This window comes from Calliphora vicina, chromosome 2, assembly GCF_958450345.1.
Source record: "Calliphora vicina chromosome 2, idCalVici1.1, whole genome shotgun sequence".
Classification (NCBI taxonomy): Eukaryota; Metazoa; Arthropoda; class Insecta; order Diptera; family Calliphoridae; genus Calliphora; species Calliphora vicina.
In genome coordinates, this window is record NC_088781.1 from 126383567 (window position 1) to 126400664 (window position 17098).

The 17098-nt window shown below is 30.7% G+C and overlaps 2 protein-coding genes across 2 annotated transcripts in view; one reads left to right on the top strand and one right to left on the bottom strand.

Annotated features, from left to right (window-relative positions):
• The window catches only part of DIP-epsilon (Dpr-interacting protein epsilon), a 353851-nt gene that overhangs the window by 105037 nt on the left and 231716 nt on the right, over positions 1-17098 (top strand). The window lies entirely within an intron of this gene.
• On the bottom strand, positions 10630-12378 carry LOC135952264 (uncharacterized). Its single transcript, XM_065502120.1, has 2 exons — positions 12177-12378; positions 10630-12116 (listed from the first exon to the last, which is right to left on the bottom strand). Exons 1-2 carry the CDS (start codon positions 12231-12233, stop codon positions 10932-10934), a joined length of 1242 nt encoding a protein of 413 aa, XP_065358192.1. The 5' UTR covers positions 12234-12378; the 3' UTR covers positions 10630-10931.

Genomic DNA, 17098 nt, shown 5'->3' on the forward strand with positions numbered 1-17098 from the left:
TATCCCTTTCTTTGTCAAATATCTCACTTGTGTTACTCTTTAGGATAACATTTCCAACTGAATACCCCTGTTTCCTTATGAGTGTGCCATGCAACTATTATTTCATTTTGTGTTGCTTTATTTGTCTAAAATAAGTTCTTTTTTTTTGTGTAATTTTTTATTTTGTTACTTAAAGTTTTTGTTTAAGGTGTTAACAATTTTGTATTTATGTACTTGAGTTTTAAAAGGACGGGTAAGACAGACAGCCAGCCACATACATGTTAAAAAGATAAATTGTTTAATTGGCTGTAAAAAATGTTGGCACTTAAATATGTGAACAAAAAAAAAAAAATAGAGAAGAAATTAGCTAAGGCTTTAAAGTATTTAAGTGATTTCAAGTGAAATAAGTGTTAAGAGAGTTTAGCAGCGAAGGTGGTATGAGAAAGGAGTTTGTATGAGTCAAATAAAACGGGAACTTAACTATTCAAAATCATGTTCAGGGTATTACTTAATACATTATTGTAATTAACAATGTTATAGGCAAAACTTTAAATTTTACTTAAGTAAAATATATTCTTTTGTATATTTATGATATTCTAAATACTGGAATAATTATGTGCATTAAGAAAACAACTGCTTGAAATTTGTTTTTATTAATTATTAATAATTTTTTTTTGAGAATCTTTTGCTTCCCCTGCTTACACATTCTTGTTGCATCTGAATCTCCTGTTCAAGCCTTGAATGTTCTCTATTTAACACAAAAATCCGCTTACAAAAACATAAAGCCGTTTAAAAATGATTAAGAAATTATCACTTTCTCCCATTGTAGGGCATATGGTGCGTATGATTAATATTAATTATCTTGTAATTAATGAAAATATTTAAATAACATGTTAACTAATAAATGGATTTAAACAAAACTTGGAGTAGTAATAGAGGAGAAGTAGCACTTTCAAATTGATGCTTAAAGACATGAGTACGTTTTATACAATGTAGAAGACAGTGGGCTAAAGTGGAATATTTTGTTTAAGAAAAATATTTAATTGCTCGTAGCTTTTACAAATATAAAATTATTTGAAAGAATTTTGATATTCGTAAGTAATTTTAAGTAAAACGCATAGATTTGGTTAAAAAAAAGTATTTGTTAATTTTTTTTGCACAAACAAATTGTTTTTTTAGGTTGGATTTTTATCAACATTATTTTATTTTGTAAATGTATGGAACTGGAATAATATGAGCATTAAGATAACAACTGCTTGAAATTTGTTTTTAAAAATTAAATTTTTTTGAGAATCTGTTTCTTCTCTATCATCCACATTCTTGTTTTTTGAATGCATCTTAATCTCATGTTCAAGCCTTGAATGTTCTCTATTTAACACAAAAAACCGCTTACAAAAACATGAAACCATTTAAAAGTTGTAAAGAAATTATCATATTCTCCTATTGTTGGTTATATGGTGCGTATGATTAATATTAATTATCTTGAAATAAATGAAAATATTTAAATAACTCGTTAACTAATGATCAGATTTAAACAAAACTTGGAGTATTAATAGAGGAGGAGTAGCACTTTCAAATTAATTATCAACTATTCAAAATCACGTTCAGGTTAGTTAATTTAGCAGTTTCTATTTAGGTCCCAATGTATTCCTAGCTTTGAGCATCATAGGCCTAACATAATCATTATCATTATTTAGTTAGGTTAGTTAATTTAGCACTTTCTATTTAGTTCCCAATGTATTCCTAGCTTTGACCATCATAGGCCTAACATAATCATTATCTTATCTTATTTTATTTTCTTTCCTGCCACTGTCTGATACTTTTATTATATTATCATTATTATCACTTTAATTAATTGGACTACAATCACCAAGGCACTTATTGCTTGCTCCCCTCTGACCAATAAAACATGCCTTAAAAAAATTAACTTTACAAGTTTATTAACCTCTTTGAAAATAAGCCACAAAAAAAAGTAGCCACAAAAATCTCTTTTTGGCTTTGTTCATCTAAAAAGTAAAAAAGATTGCTACTAAAATTACCAAATAGAATTGAAATTGTTAACAAAACAGTTTAAGAACAACAATAAATGTAAATGGCTGAAGAAGACAAAAAAAAAAATAGAAGGGGGCACAAACAAAGAAAAAATAGGAGTGAAATATAGAAATAGAAAAAAAGAACCATTACAATCAATAAGGCAAAAACCTTTTTTTTTATAAACTAAATGTTAATACTGCTGATGATGTTGTAGCTGGTATTGTTGCTGTCATTGTTATTTGCTGTTAACCACTTGGGTATTGTTGGCAATATACCTATACCCACTCAAACGTTTACACACGCAGCCCCTATAGAAATATTCTCCAACAGACAGTTGTACAAATAATTGTGTGTAAATACAATGTTTTCTTTTGTGTAGGTCTGTTCGTGTATTGTGTTACTCTTACTCTTCCTGTGAGTTTACAATTACATGCCTGTGCTTTAGTATGTGTGCATTAGGGTGGCCCCTACTTTGCACTTTTTCGAATTTTGATGTTGCTCAAGGTCTAATTGTCATCGCCATCATTTAAAAATCAAGTACTAAAAATTTGAGCTAAATCGAATAACGTTTGATAAAATGATCAATATTGATCATTTGCTTTGAATAATATCAATATTGATCATATCTAACCTGGGAGCATAGAAAATCAAACAAGTAAGAGAATAATATTCGGCTGTGCCGAATTTTATATAGCCTTCACCAAGTTATACTTTAAAATACAAATTTAAAATACTTTCAGCTAAGAAAAATTTAATTTTTTTTTAAAATATTTTTTCCATTTTTTTAATTTTTTTTTTTCAAAATTTTTTTTTTAAAAATATTTTTCCCGATTTTGACCCATTGGTGGTCCAACTTACTATAGCGTTATATACAATGGACATTGAAATATCTATCATTGTCTATATTAATGACTTAGTAATCCAGATATAGATCAAAACAAGTAAGAGAGCTGTATTCGGCTGAGAGCCCTTCACCAAAATATACTTCAAAATAAAAATTTAAAATATTTTTAGGTATGCAAAATTAAATTTTTTTCCAGTTGTTTTTTCCAAATTGTTTTTAAATTTTTTTTTTTTTAAATTTAAATTTTTTTTTTTTAGTTTTTAATTTTTTTTTTAATATTTAGTGAAAAAAAATTTTGGTGAAAAAAAAAAAATTCGGGTTAAAAAATATTTTTTCGATTTTGACCCATTGTAGGTCCAACTTACTATGGTCTTATATACGTCGTTGCACAGGTCTTTGAAATATCTATCATTAGATATCCATATTGTCTATATTAATGATTTAGCAATAGGTAAAAAATCGAGGTTGTCCTGGTTTTTTCCTTATATCTCAGCCATTTGCGGACCGATTTTCTCGATTTAAAATAGCAACCGAGCCGGAAGAATTTCGAAGATATTGATGTACCATTCGTGTACGTAAGTTATTTGAGGGCTTCAGAAAGTTGATTTCAACACACAGACGGACAGACGTACATGGCTATATCGACTCCGCTATCTATAACGATTCAGAATATATATACTTTGTAGGGTCGCAACTGAAAAATGTAGAAATTATAAACGGAATGACAAACTTATATATACCCTTGCCACTCATGGTGAAGGGTATAAATAGGCCAAAAATCTAGGTTGTCCTTGTGTTTTCCTTATATCTCAGCCATTTGTGGGACGATTTCCTCAATTTTAAATAGCAACCGAGCCAGGAGAATTCCTGATATATTGATGCATCAATCATGTTTGAAAATTGATTTGGGGCTACGGAAAGTTGATTTCAATATACAGACGGACAGACGAACATGACTATATCGACTCCGCTATTAATAACGATCCAGAATACATATACTTTGTGGGATCGGTCGCAAATAGGGTTTTTATCCCGGGAATTCCCGGTACAAATTTCCCGGGAATTTTGCCAATTTTTCACGACCCGATTCTCGGGATTTTTAGTTAGAACTCTATTTTTTCACCAAAAAACAGTGAAAAGTTTTTTACAGTTTTCTGCTTATATCTCGGCAATAATAGACCGTTTATTATTTATTTGGGGTTTTTCGTATGAAAATTTAAAAAGTGAATTCATTATTTATAGAATTTACTTATTTTTGAATCATTCTAATTTCTTTAAATTTCTTCTTCAAATCCATAACAAAATTTCTTCAAAATTTATTAAATGATTAAAGTGAAATGCGCTTATGAACTAGCTTATCCTCCAACAATAAATTTCAGTGAATTTATGAATTATTGGAAGTTCAGCACACTAATTCTTAACAAAAAATTAATTTTGTATTCCCGTATAACAACTTTTTGATAGATAACATTTTTCTTCAATTCAAATCTAGTACAAAAAGGCTTAAGACAATTTTTTCAATTAATTTTGTAAGTGATTTGATTTAACAAAAATTTAATCATTCAAAGTTTGAATAAATTCTGTTAATAATTTTAAAATAACTTTAAAATTAAATCAGTTTAAACAAAGGCTTTGGAATGAATCTAAAAAATTAAACATGTATTAGGAATGGATTTATGGAATGAAAGGCTGACATTATTTAATTAAGGATTAAAATTTTAGTGAATTAGGCTCAAATTTTATTAATGAATTCGAAGCTCTGATATTTAATAATTATAACACTATGTTTTTATATGAAATTTTCCTATAATATTACTAATTTACAGTATCATTATGTATTTCGGGAATAGCCGGGTACCCGGGAATGTAGAAAAAAATTTCCAGATTCCCGGGAATCAAAAAAGGTCGGGTAATAAAAAACGCTAGTCGCAAATTAAAATTGTAGAAATTACAAACCGAATGACAAAAAGTTCAAAATAAGGACCACCTTAGCGAACATATATTGTTGCCTTGTATTCCGTTTGTTTTTTATTTTTCTAAATCCTGCTTACCTGTGTTGTTTTTGTTGGCAAAGTGCTCTTTATTTCACTTAAAAGCCAACAAGCATTTAATTTCAACAACAAAACAATGATCGCTTTTATATTGTTGTAGTTGTTGTTGCTGCTGTTATTAACAATGAATGAAACAAATCAGCATGCAAAACAGCGGAGATTGATAGAAAAGGATTTGTTTTAATGGTTAAAATGTTTGTTTTTTTGTTGGATATTTTTTCTATTTTCTCCTTTATTGTTGTAGGCATTTGCCTGCAAAGTTATTCAAACAATGCCAATTTAACAATTAAAAAAACAGTTTCTATTTTATACATTTATTTTTTTTTAAATTGAGGGGGCAATATGTATTACAGTGGGCTGGAATTAGAAATAATATTTTAGGGAATAAAGGTATGAGATTGAATTCAAAATTGAAGAATATCAAGAACTACAATTGAAGCCTTAATTGGACACTATCAAAAACTGCGACTGATGGTACAATTTGACAATATAAAGATCTACAATTGGACATGATATACAAATTGATAATTTAATTCTACGATTGTAGCTTAAATTGAACAATATTAATAAATTTCCTCGATCCAAGCTTAACCCTTTTTCGTTGGATGATACTTACAAGTACCGTTACTTATTTTCATTCGCAGCATATAAGGCAGACGTATCTTTGCAATGTAAGACCATCGGTTCTCTAAAGTACCATATTTTCCACCAAATAGAATAAGAAATTTACGTTTTTTTATTTTTATTGATCATAAGATCGCTTTTTTTTATAAAATTAAAATATTGTACAGTTCATGTTGTTACATTGACATTGAACTCTAATAGTTAGAGTTTAATAAATATTGTTACGTTTTGACCTTTTAAAAACGATGGTTTATTTCTTTAAAATAAACTGGATACTTTTGATTAGAAATAAAAGCAGTTTAAGAGTTTAAAATTGTAAAAACTCTTTATTTATTCAAATGTAATGTACAACAACAATTTAAGTAGTCACTATGTGTTTTTAATACATGCACATACACTTAAATTACACTTTATAATGTAAAATAATGTAGGTGATGTTAATTAAAACAGTGCCTAAATAAAGCTGGTCACAAACAATGCTAATAACTGCATGCTATCAACATTGTGAATAAGTAGAAGCTTCTACTTATGGACATGATGAATGTTGCTAGCTGTCGCTACAGACCTTTAAATTCAAATCTAAAGCAAATTCGTAATAATTTTTTGGCCTTTGCTCTTAGTACCGTTGGTCAATTAACGAAATTTATGCAACTAGCTGCGAGTATATTCTAGACGGGTTTGTATTTTTCAAAAAAAATATGTCTGGATACTAATAAAATGTTCGTCATATTAGATGAAATTCCAGATACTATGGAAAAGACACTCATATAGAAAGTAATGAAGATGATAATGTTGAGGAATTTGGGGGAAATGACGACAAGTTTACTAGGCTTTTAGGAGAGGTGATGACGAAATAGATGAAAGCCGTGCCACTGCTAAAGAAGAAGTAGTCTCCGAGGAATTAAGACTAATTTTGAGCTAAATCCATAATAGAAGATGAAAGAACATGAGGCAACAATATCAGAAATTTGTACGAAAGAAGGTCCTGTTTCGGGTGTTATTGATTCCCTACAAATACCAACAGATAATTTCGTTTCATTTATTGATAGAATTGTTGACGACATTCTTTTTCAGTAAAATCATCACGCAACTTAAGAGATTCGTAGTAGACTTTATTTGCAGAAAACGGAAATTCTCGCCTTCTTAGGTATACAGACTTCCAAGTTGGAAGGACTGTTGGAGTACGATCTGATATCCCTAATTAGCAAAACAATAAGCCGCAATAGGTTTGAGATGAGCCTGAGATATTTAAATTGCAAAAAAATAGTTTGTTCAAAAAAATAGTAGTGATCGGTTGCTAAAAATTAGATCAGTCATTAATGGCTTGAACTATAAGCTTGAAGTGTATAATTGTACTAGGCCGCTTTCTGTCGATGAATATATGATTCTATTCAAGGGTAGAAATTCAACGAAACCATACTATCCAGTGAAACCCATAAAAAAAGTGGTGTTTGGCTCGATATACCAAGGATAAGATGTTGTCCTAGGGGATAAATTTGATATCAGTAAAAAGGTAGTTTTATCATTGAAGGAAACTGAATGTCTTGAGCAATAAATGGTTAAATTTGAAAAAAATAATAGATTGAAGCTCAAATTGGACGATATATAGATACACTATAAAGACCTTTGATTGAAGCTGAAATTAAACACTATAAAGATCTACACTAAAAATTAAATTGGACATTACATATACTTAAGATTGAAACTAAAATTGAACAATACAAAGATACAATATTGAAGCTGAAATTAGACAATATATAGATCCACGATTGGACACAACATAGACCAACGATTGAAGCTAAAATTATTATATGAAGCAAAAATTCGATAGTGTAAAGAACTTTGCTTGAAATTTTAAGTGGACGATACGAAGAACTATATGGATACCCACGATTGTTGCTTAAATTCGACAATATAAAGTTCTATTATTAAATCTACGTTTGAAGCTAAAATTGTACAAGGTCTACGAGGTCTACTATTGAGGCTAAATCTTCCAAAAATGAGAGTGAAACTAAAATTGGACAATATATTGAGTGTATAACTTAAAAATGCGGGATTTACATTAGCAATTTTGGTTTTTAAAAAGTTATTTATAAACTTGTTGAGTAACATATCATATCATGATGAGAACGGCCGAATCAACACCAAAGCCAAATATCCATGGCTCCAAGGTTAATCTCGGCAATTTGTGTTGATATCTATATGAATTAAACATTTATAACCGATAAAGCCCAATTTCGAGGGGACATTTGTATGGGGGCTAGGTTAAATAATGGACCGATTTCAGCCATTTTCAGTAGGCTGATATGTAACAAATTTTATTAAAATATCTTCAAAATTTCGACCTGTACTTCGTATCTATTATGAGCTGCTGAAATCTGACCACACCATATGGGCCTTATATGGAAGCTATGACAAATTATGGACCGATCTCCATGAAATTAGGTCGTGCGATTTATGTCTATATGAAAGCTATTTTTTTTGAATATTATGTGTATTCCAATATTTTTAAAAGATTTATGCTCGTTAAAGTAATTATCAGAAGCAGGCTTTATATGGGAGCCATGACTTATTATGAAACGATCATAATAAAATTTGGTGACATGAATTCCATGTATATAAAACTTATTTGGAGCAAAAATTTGTATTGATATCTTTATAAATTAAACATTTATAACCGATAAAGCCCAATTTCGGGGGCATTTGTTTGGGGGCTAGGTGAAATAATGGTCCGATTTAAGCCACTTCCAGCACGCTTCGTCCTTAGGCCGAACAAATTATATGTACCAAATTTTATTAAAATATCTTCAAAATTTCAATCTGACAGTCAGCCAGACGGACATCGTTTAATGATTCTGAGTCGATAGGTTTACTTTAAGGTGGCTGTTAGACTAATATTTTTGGGCGTTACAAACATCTGCTCAAACGCTTAATACTCTCCCCACTATGGATGTGTAGGTTACAAAAAACAGACCATTTTTAGGAAATTTGGAAAACTAGGCATCAAAAGAATAAAAAAATAATTTTACACAGAGAATACATATTCGAAGTAGCAACCGAATTTGTTGCCAATCGAATGATTCTGCCTTAGCAACCGAATTTTACAGTTTTGGCAACAAAATTTTAGAAGTGGTAATAAATGAATCTGTTTTCTTTATGTACTGTTTGCTTTGTGTTTGTCCAGCTAAATCGATATTTACCAATTATACAATTTTACAATATTTCTCAACTTTGATGGAAAATAAAAAAAGTATAAATTTCTATATTTGGCATATTTTCATTTCCTTTACCTAATACAAAAACTTCCAGCTGCCCATCCTTGTCCCATTTTTTGCTAGTAAAATTTTGAAAAAAAACTTGGTTCCAAAAATGTGTTGAATGCATTTTTTTTGACAATTTATGGCATACATATAATCTTGAAAACCCATTAGATGTACCTTCTATAATGGATTGTGAGCAATATTTTACAAAAAAATTTTTCCGGAATAATTTTAAAATTTAAATCATAAAAGCCTTTAAAAAGAAACTTCAAACTTTTAAAAAATATTTCATTTTATTTAAAATAAATTGATTTATCACAAATTTCAACATTGCTAACCTTGATCAATTACACACTGCGATTTTTTTAAAGTTTTTATACCCTACACCACCATAGTGCAGATGTTTGTAACTGCCAAATATATTAGTCTAACACCCACTTTCTCAGTCGATTAAACGATGTCCGTCTGTCCGTCCGTCCGTCTGGTCGGCTGGCTGGCTGGCTGTCCATATAAACTTTGTGCGCAGAGTACAGGTCGCAATTTTGAAGATATTTCGATCAAATTTGGTACATATTATTTTTTCGGCCCAAGGACCAAGTCTATTGATAGTGGCTGAAATCGGTCCATTATTTCACCTAGCCCCCATACAAATGTCCTTCCGAAATTGGACTTTATCGGTCATAAATGTTTAATTTATAAATGTATCTCCAAAAATTGCGCTCCAAATTAGTTTTATATATACAAAATTCATGTCACCAAATTTTGTTACGATCGGTCCATAATTAGTCATAGGTCCCATATAGACCTGCTTCCGAAAATCACTTTAACTTGCATAAATCGCTTAAAAATTTTGGTATACTCACAAAATTCAACATAGTAAACTTTCATATAGACACAGATCACAGGACCTAATTTCATGGTGATGGGTCCATAATTGGACATAGCCCCCATATAAGTCACTCAAAAATATAAATTGTTGAAATTTTAAAAGAAAAATGTTTTTGCTCTTTTACTTAGTGTAGGGTATTATATGGTCGGTCAAGCCCTTTCTTACTTGTTTTTTGCGATTTTGATCTTAAAGATGAAGTTTTTTGATATTATATGTTCGCATTTTTTGTTCTTTATGACAAGGGCTACAACTTTGCCTCAGAGAGTTAATCAAAATTCCGAACTGTTTGCAAGATATAAGCCTGAGAAAATGAAATCTTTTCTGCAAAAATGACAACGAGGTCCCAAGTATTTGGGGGCCCATAAAAAAGTGCATTATTTTGGGCAAAACTAGGAGACATGGTTCTTTTTATTTGGTCTTTATATATAACCATATGGAAATATAACCATATGGTGTCCGTATATGGTTATATTTCCATGACTCCAAAAATTAAACACAGTGTTATCTATTATAGGCCTTTTAAATTTTTTGATTGTCTCATTTGGTTCAAAAGTTATTATTTTTGCAACGGAAAAACTCAAATGACTCTACTGTGCTTGCCCCATCCGACTACTATTTGCTTCGATCGATACAGAACGCTCTCTCTCTCTAGGATACGCTTCACTTTGGAACAGAGTATCCGAAATTGGCTTGATTATTTATTGGCAGTTGTTTTGGCTCTGAATCCATACATTGCAAAAATATGGGAAAAGTTCATAACTAGCAATAGCAAATACTTTAAATAATATTGAAAAAATCTTTAGAAATAAAAGCAAAAATTTTAAAAATTATCCATTTTTAAGTCATGATTGTATCTGGGTAGTATTTGTATAATGCCTCAGCTGAATTTTAAAATCAGCTGAGGCATTATAAAGTGGAGTTAAAAAGTTCATTAAAAAGAGTGAAAAATTTAATTATAAGTTTTTCATAATAAACTTTATTTAAATTACACAAACTTGATTTATTATCTAAATTTAAATGTTATTACTAAATCACTTGCCAACAAGACAAAAGGACATACATAGATACACACACATTTAACAACATCAAACAGCATGTTTAATGTAGTTTTACAACATCAAATATACCACAAACACTTCTACACATACAATTTATAACAAAAACCTACTCAAACAGACAGACACTCGTTTGCAAATGCACTCACTCTCACTCGTACACAGCCAACATCACAGAAAGCCGCAACCACTAATTTAAATTTCATTACATTTTGAATTCATTAATGTTGCCCGACTGCTGCCCACATTCTGTGAAGCACTATAAAGCATCTCATAAATATGCGAGTTGTCAGCATTATCCTGCTGAGTCTTTTCATGCAACAATTTCACAGCCTCCAAGTAGGCATCATATTTTGATGAATTTTCAAAATCCTGTTGAAATTCTTTGTACAGCTGCTGGATCTGTTTGAGGGGGCGCGACTGTTCATCGTACAGAGAGATGGGTGCTTGTGGCAGCAACACCTGCCACTGGTCTTGCACATAATCAACAAATTCGAAATTACTAAATAAATAGGCCACCACTAAGTCAAGGCCTTTTTCCTTTAGTTTGCTAAACACTTCCATTAGATCATGCTGGGAACTCTCAGAACTTTGGAATTGTTCATAGTCTAAAGCTAAATGATTTTGTAGATAGTCATAGAGACGCTGGCGTTTGGTATAGAAATCGGGGGTGTTTAGAAGAGCATCAATTTCTATTAGGATTTTGCGTAAAGCCTCAGAATGTGGTATAGCTTCTTCCTCTGATTGAGGCTCTAAAACCTCTTGCAAAAGTTTGCGTAATATAATCAAATAGTCATTGATAACATCAGAGCCAGCTGCATTTACCTTTTGGTACAATTGATTGCCAAACTGTGCAATATTTATGGCTATGGTGTGATTGTCTTTAACACCCAATTTGTGCAGCATGCTGCCCACATTATGGTCATTTATGGGCACTAGTTGTGTGGTCCGGGAATAGTAATTGTGGTAGGCGGGCGTTGTGGTTTCCTTTTGTATCTTAAACTGTTTGCACAGATAAAAGTAGCGCAGCTGATGCATTTCCTCAAAACTTTCCTCTTGCAATTTATAGAATTTATCCTTAAGTTTCTTTAGGAAATTAACATTTCTCCGGCCATATATATTATCTCGACTGGTGTCCTTGTGTTCAGCCATATCCAAATACTGTTTGATAAAAACAATTTTCGTTTCCACTTTGCCAGAGTCCAAAGCCATTTTAAGCTCCTGATCAAAGTTTTCCTGCACAATGGCGGGTTTTTTGATATTTTTGAGAAAGTTGTTTAAATAATCGATGGCGGAAGATTTCATGGTTTCACTGAGTTTTTGCAGAAATTCTTTTTGGAAATCTTTGGAGGTTAAAGCCACATCTTTGGCTTCAGAAAACTAAGAAATTTAAGAAATTTTTATAACAATTTTCTTGTTCATAGTAACTCCAAGACTTACCTTTAAATTTCCCATAAATATGGCCCCTATTATTAGTAATAAATAGAATTTCTTCATTTTATTTCAACTATTTTCTATTTTTAATATACAACTTGAAAATCCAACTTGATCTAGGTTTGTCTACTCACTGACTGCGTCTTGTTTATTAAACATTTGAATATTGAAAATCAAATATTACTTTTTTTGTATGTCCAGGTCACTGGGTGTTATCAGTTTAACATAGTTTTTTATTTTGAATTAAATATAGAATAAATTGAACAACAAATATATTAATAAATCGTATGTGTTTTACCAATTATTCCTCTCTCTCTCTCTGTTTGTAAGAGTTGTGTAATTTGTTAATAAATCGAATAATATTTTAAAAATTTAAATAAAAACAAAACATAACCAATTGGAAAATGTAAAGAGAAGATAATTTAGAAAGTGATTCTTTGTCTTCATAATGTAGATAATTTTTTTATCATTTGCTATTATTGAAGAAGACATAACTACTCTTCCAAATGTATTCAAAAGACTGACTTCTAATGACAACTAATAACTGGAGATTATCAGTATTATTGATAACATGCTGACTTGTCTGACTGACATCATTTAAAACACCTGCTTCTTTTATATCAACACACAAAATCAGTGGATTGTCAACAATATTAGTCTGCTTTTACACACAGCAAGTTTACTTGCAGCAAGTCTCTTCGATTCCCTTTTAAACTTGCTCGTCTTTTTACACACAGCAAGTCTGTGTACAATTTTTTATGTCAAAACCTAATAGACGCCATTGTGAAAAAGAGAAAACAAAAGAGAATTGAAGGGAATTGCCTTCTTGCCTCTCTCTCCTATAAACTCAGACTTGCGGCAAGTAAACTTGCCATGTATAAAAGCAGACTTGGAATATTTCTTTCCACAACACTTAAATAATATTGCTAACTGCTGATCTTGCTCAGCAAGCATATGATCATCAGCTGAATAATAAGGTTAGAGAAAGTCAGCAGGTTTTTTTTAATTAGATGCTAGAGAAAAAGTTAGAAGTAAATTTCCTACTGGTAATCATATTTTTAGTATTTTAGACCCACAATCTCATCATCATCATTTTATATGCAACAAAATATTGAATTTAAATTTCCAACTGTTTTAATTTGTGTTATCTATATGAAATTTTCCCACTTGGACATTTAAACTATTAAACAATAATTCCCTGAACAGGGAAGGGGGAGATTTTATATTAAATACGTCATTTTAAATACAACAATTCGTCAGCAAGTTATGATTGTATAAATTATACAATATGAATTGAGGTAATATACAATATACTTGTGTAGCGATTTTTTTTAAATAAAATAAAACAAATGAAACTGATTTGTAGACATTATGTCTTTCGCATGTGAAAGACCCCATTTGTGGGCCGATCGAGTAAGAGCCCTCTGTTAGACCCTTCACCAAATCATGCTTTAAAATACAAATTTTAAATATTTTTAGGTAAACAAAATTTAAAAATTTTTTTTTTTCAAAATTCTTTTTGAAAATTAAAAAAAAAAATTTCCAAAATTTTTTTTCTAAACTAATAAGACTATTTGAAAAATATGAAAAAATATTTTAATTAAAATCGAGTAAGAGACCATATTCTACCCTTCACTAAATTATACTTTAAAATACAAATTTTAAATATTTTTAGGTAAACAAAATTTAATTTTTTTTTTTCATTTTTTTTTTTGAAAACATATTTATGAAAAAACAAAAAAATTCGGGTTAGAAAATATTTTCCCCGATTTTGACCTATTGTAGGTCCACATTACTATAGCCTTATATACATCGTTGCAATGGGCCGATTTTTTGTGAGCCGGAAGAATTCTCGATACATTGATGTATCAATCATGTTTGTAAGTTATTTGGGGGCTACGGAAAGGTGATTTCAACATACAGACGGGCATGGCTATATCGACTTCGTTATCTGCAAAAAAAATGTAAGTAATCGCGGTATTTTGCTTATATCTCAGCCATGTTGGACTGTAGCGGATATATTGATGTATCAGTCATATATGAAAGTATATATCAATTACGCCAACTCTAACGATCCACAATATATTGTAACGAAATTGAACTTGAATTCAAATATAACGATTTTAAAGGCTTGCTTAAAGTTGCATCATGGTTCTCAACCTTTGTATTTCTGGATACTTCTAAACCGGCCGATTAACAACAGTTAACATAACTGTGGATATTATTAACATAGCTGCGGAACATACAACATTTCATAAAAGCTTTGATTGGATCATTGTAGAAATAGAACTTTCATGATGCTACTGGAAGGAAGATGGCGATGTATATAAGTAGTGGCTGTGCTTGCAGTCGGTTTTTTAGTTTATCATAGGCGCTATCAGAGTAAGTATCAACTGCATTACCAGTGTATTCTTGTACATTACAAAGTGTGTTTTTAAATTGTCTAACAAAAGTGTGTGTGTATTTAAATAGTGACTAGTGAACCACCGTTTTTAAAATGTAAAAATTTAACAATATATACTTTATGAGGTCACAAAAGTGGAAAATATAATCCGAATGACAAACTGATAACACAATAGCCTCTTATGGAGGTGTTTTTATAAGCCCCATATAACTTGAAATTGTAAAAATAACTAAAAAAAGTAAATTTTATAAGGCGTACACCCAGCGAAAAAATGAATACATCCGTGTACAATTTGACACCATTCGGTGTCAATAGTGTATCAACCCCATATGTGTACAAATTGTACACGAACGGTGTCAATTTGACAACGATAAAATTACACCATTCCGAATTGAGACCATCCGTTGTCGATTTGACAACGTTCGTGTACGATTTTATAACAGACCGTTGACAATTTGACACCATATGTTTTTTGGTAATTAATATAAATAACAATTTCTTTATTTTTTATACTTTTTTAATACAATACTTATAAATACTTAAATATAAAATAAATATAAAAACTATTGTTCAATTCACAACTGACGCTGTACAGTCGTATGAGTTGTAAGTCGTCTGAATGTACAATAGTTGTACAAATGTTGTTGATAATTTCTATATAAATGTTTTGTACAACACCTACAATATTTTTACGTTTTAACCTTTTCAAAACGCTGGTTTATTTCCTTTAAATAAACGGGATACTTTTGATTGCAAATAAAAGCCGTTTAGTAATTTAAAAATTGTAACAACTCTTTATTTATTCAAAATTATTCAACCACAGAATTAAATAGCCACTCAATGTTTTTTATACACGTTTATAAATTCTCAGAAATACAGACACAATTTATAATGTACACGAATTTACTTGAAAAACACAATACACTTTAAGGCACTTAGTTGATGTTTATTCGAAAAGCGTCTCTGATAAAACTCACTAACGACTGCAACCTCTGCCACTATTTATAACACTGCCATCTGCACTCTAGATTTCTCTTTAACTGTCTAGAGGTTTCTAATACATACGCCATCTGTGGTGTACTTTCTGCAATGTTCTTTAACTGAATAAATCGAATACAGCGTTGTCAACTTACGATCAAATCAACTGAAAGCTTTTATTTAATAATGCCCACAGATATGTTACAGTTTTACAGCACTGTTATTTGAAAGCATTATGCTACTTTTAAATCAGCCGTTAAAATCTTTATATTTGAATTCAAGTACAATTTCGTAAAAATATTTTTACATATGTTTTTCGAATGTTGTATGAAAATTTAAGTGTTACCAAAAGTTCATATTAATACATAAACAAAAGAATTAAATATTTTAGTGCAAAATAACAGCCAAACAGTAACACTGAAATCAGTAAATTTATTTAATTTAAGAAAAACGATAATTTTTTTTAAATATTTGTCAATTGTTTGCATTTTTTACACAATGCACACATTAGTTTGCTGTTATATAATACAGTAGATTTTGCAATATTTTTTTTATCATCATCGTTTGGAATTGTCAAGGCTCGGCAGGTTAAACTTACGACTTGACGAAATTTGTGTTCACAACCACAATAGTTGTAACATACAACGTACAACATACACCTAGATTGTGAATTGGACATATAAGTTTCCATTTGGAGTTGTATGTCGTCACTGGATTCGGTGGCCTTCTCTGCCTGTATCTTCACTGACTTCACTGCCTGGATCTTCATCTGCATCAACACAAATTCGCAATCAAACTCAATTACACTTTCTTTTATATTTTGGTTTTTAAACCAATTATTTGCATCACTATTACCTTTTATTATTTATTAACATATTTTAAATTTTTTAATGTAAATTAAATTTAAAACACACTTATAAGAAGCAACTTACGATGAAATGCGTAGCGAATAATTTAACAACATTGCGTTGTCGATTCGTACCCGTTTGTTTACAAATTGTAAACATACGGTGTCGAAAAAAAGTGACACCGTATGGTGTCAAAATGACTCCAACAGCAGCCGCCATCCAGTGGGAAAAATGTAGGACTTAATGATTAGCAAGGTTCCCCACCACTACACAGAGGGCATTGTTTCTAGGAACGACAGATGGCAGCCCCATTATCCTAAAACCTTCTATAGCAGACCAATCATCTACTTAGCTGGAACAACAACCGATACGAAATGGATACATGCCAAAAATAACAATAGACTGGATCTAATTTAGACTTACATGCGAAATACATGAAAACAACTACAACAAATCGTATAAGATGGAGATGCTTTGTGGAAGCCAAATGCTCCCAATGGAGAAAAAAATTGGAAGAGTTACTCCATGAAGATTGCAGTAAAACTCAATAAGTGCTTGAAAAATCATTGGGAGCAGAATTCCTTCAAGCGCAGGAATATTGGGTGCCATACGAATTGAAGCCGAGAGACATGAAGGATTGAAAGATGCTTGAACATTATTTGCGATGAAAAGTGGTTCATTACAATAACTCAAAGTCA

What these genes read in the sequence shown, in the direction of transcription:
- LOC135952264 (XM_065502120.1), bottom strand. Translation starts at nt 12,233, where the DNA reads ATGAAGAAATTCTATTTATTACTAATAATAGGGGCCATATTTATGGGA. An exon ending in TATTTATGGGAAATTTAAAG is followed by an intron (nt 12,117 to 12,176) that starts GTAAGTCTTGGA and finishes TAAATTTCTTAG; the next exon opens with TTTTCTGAAGCCAAAGATGT.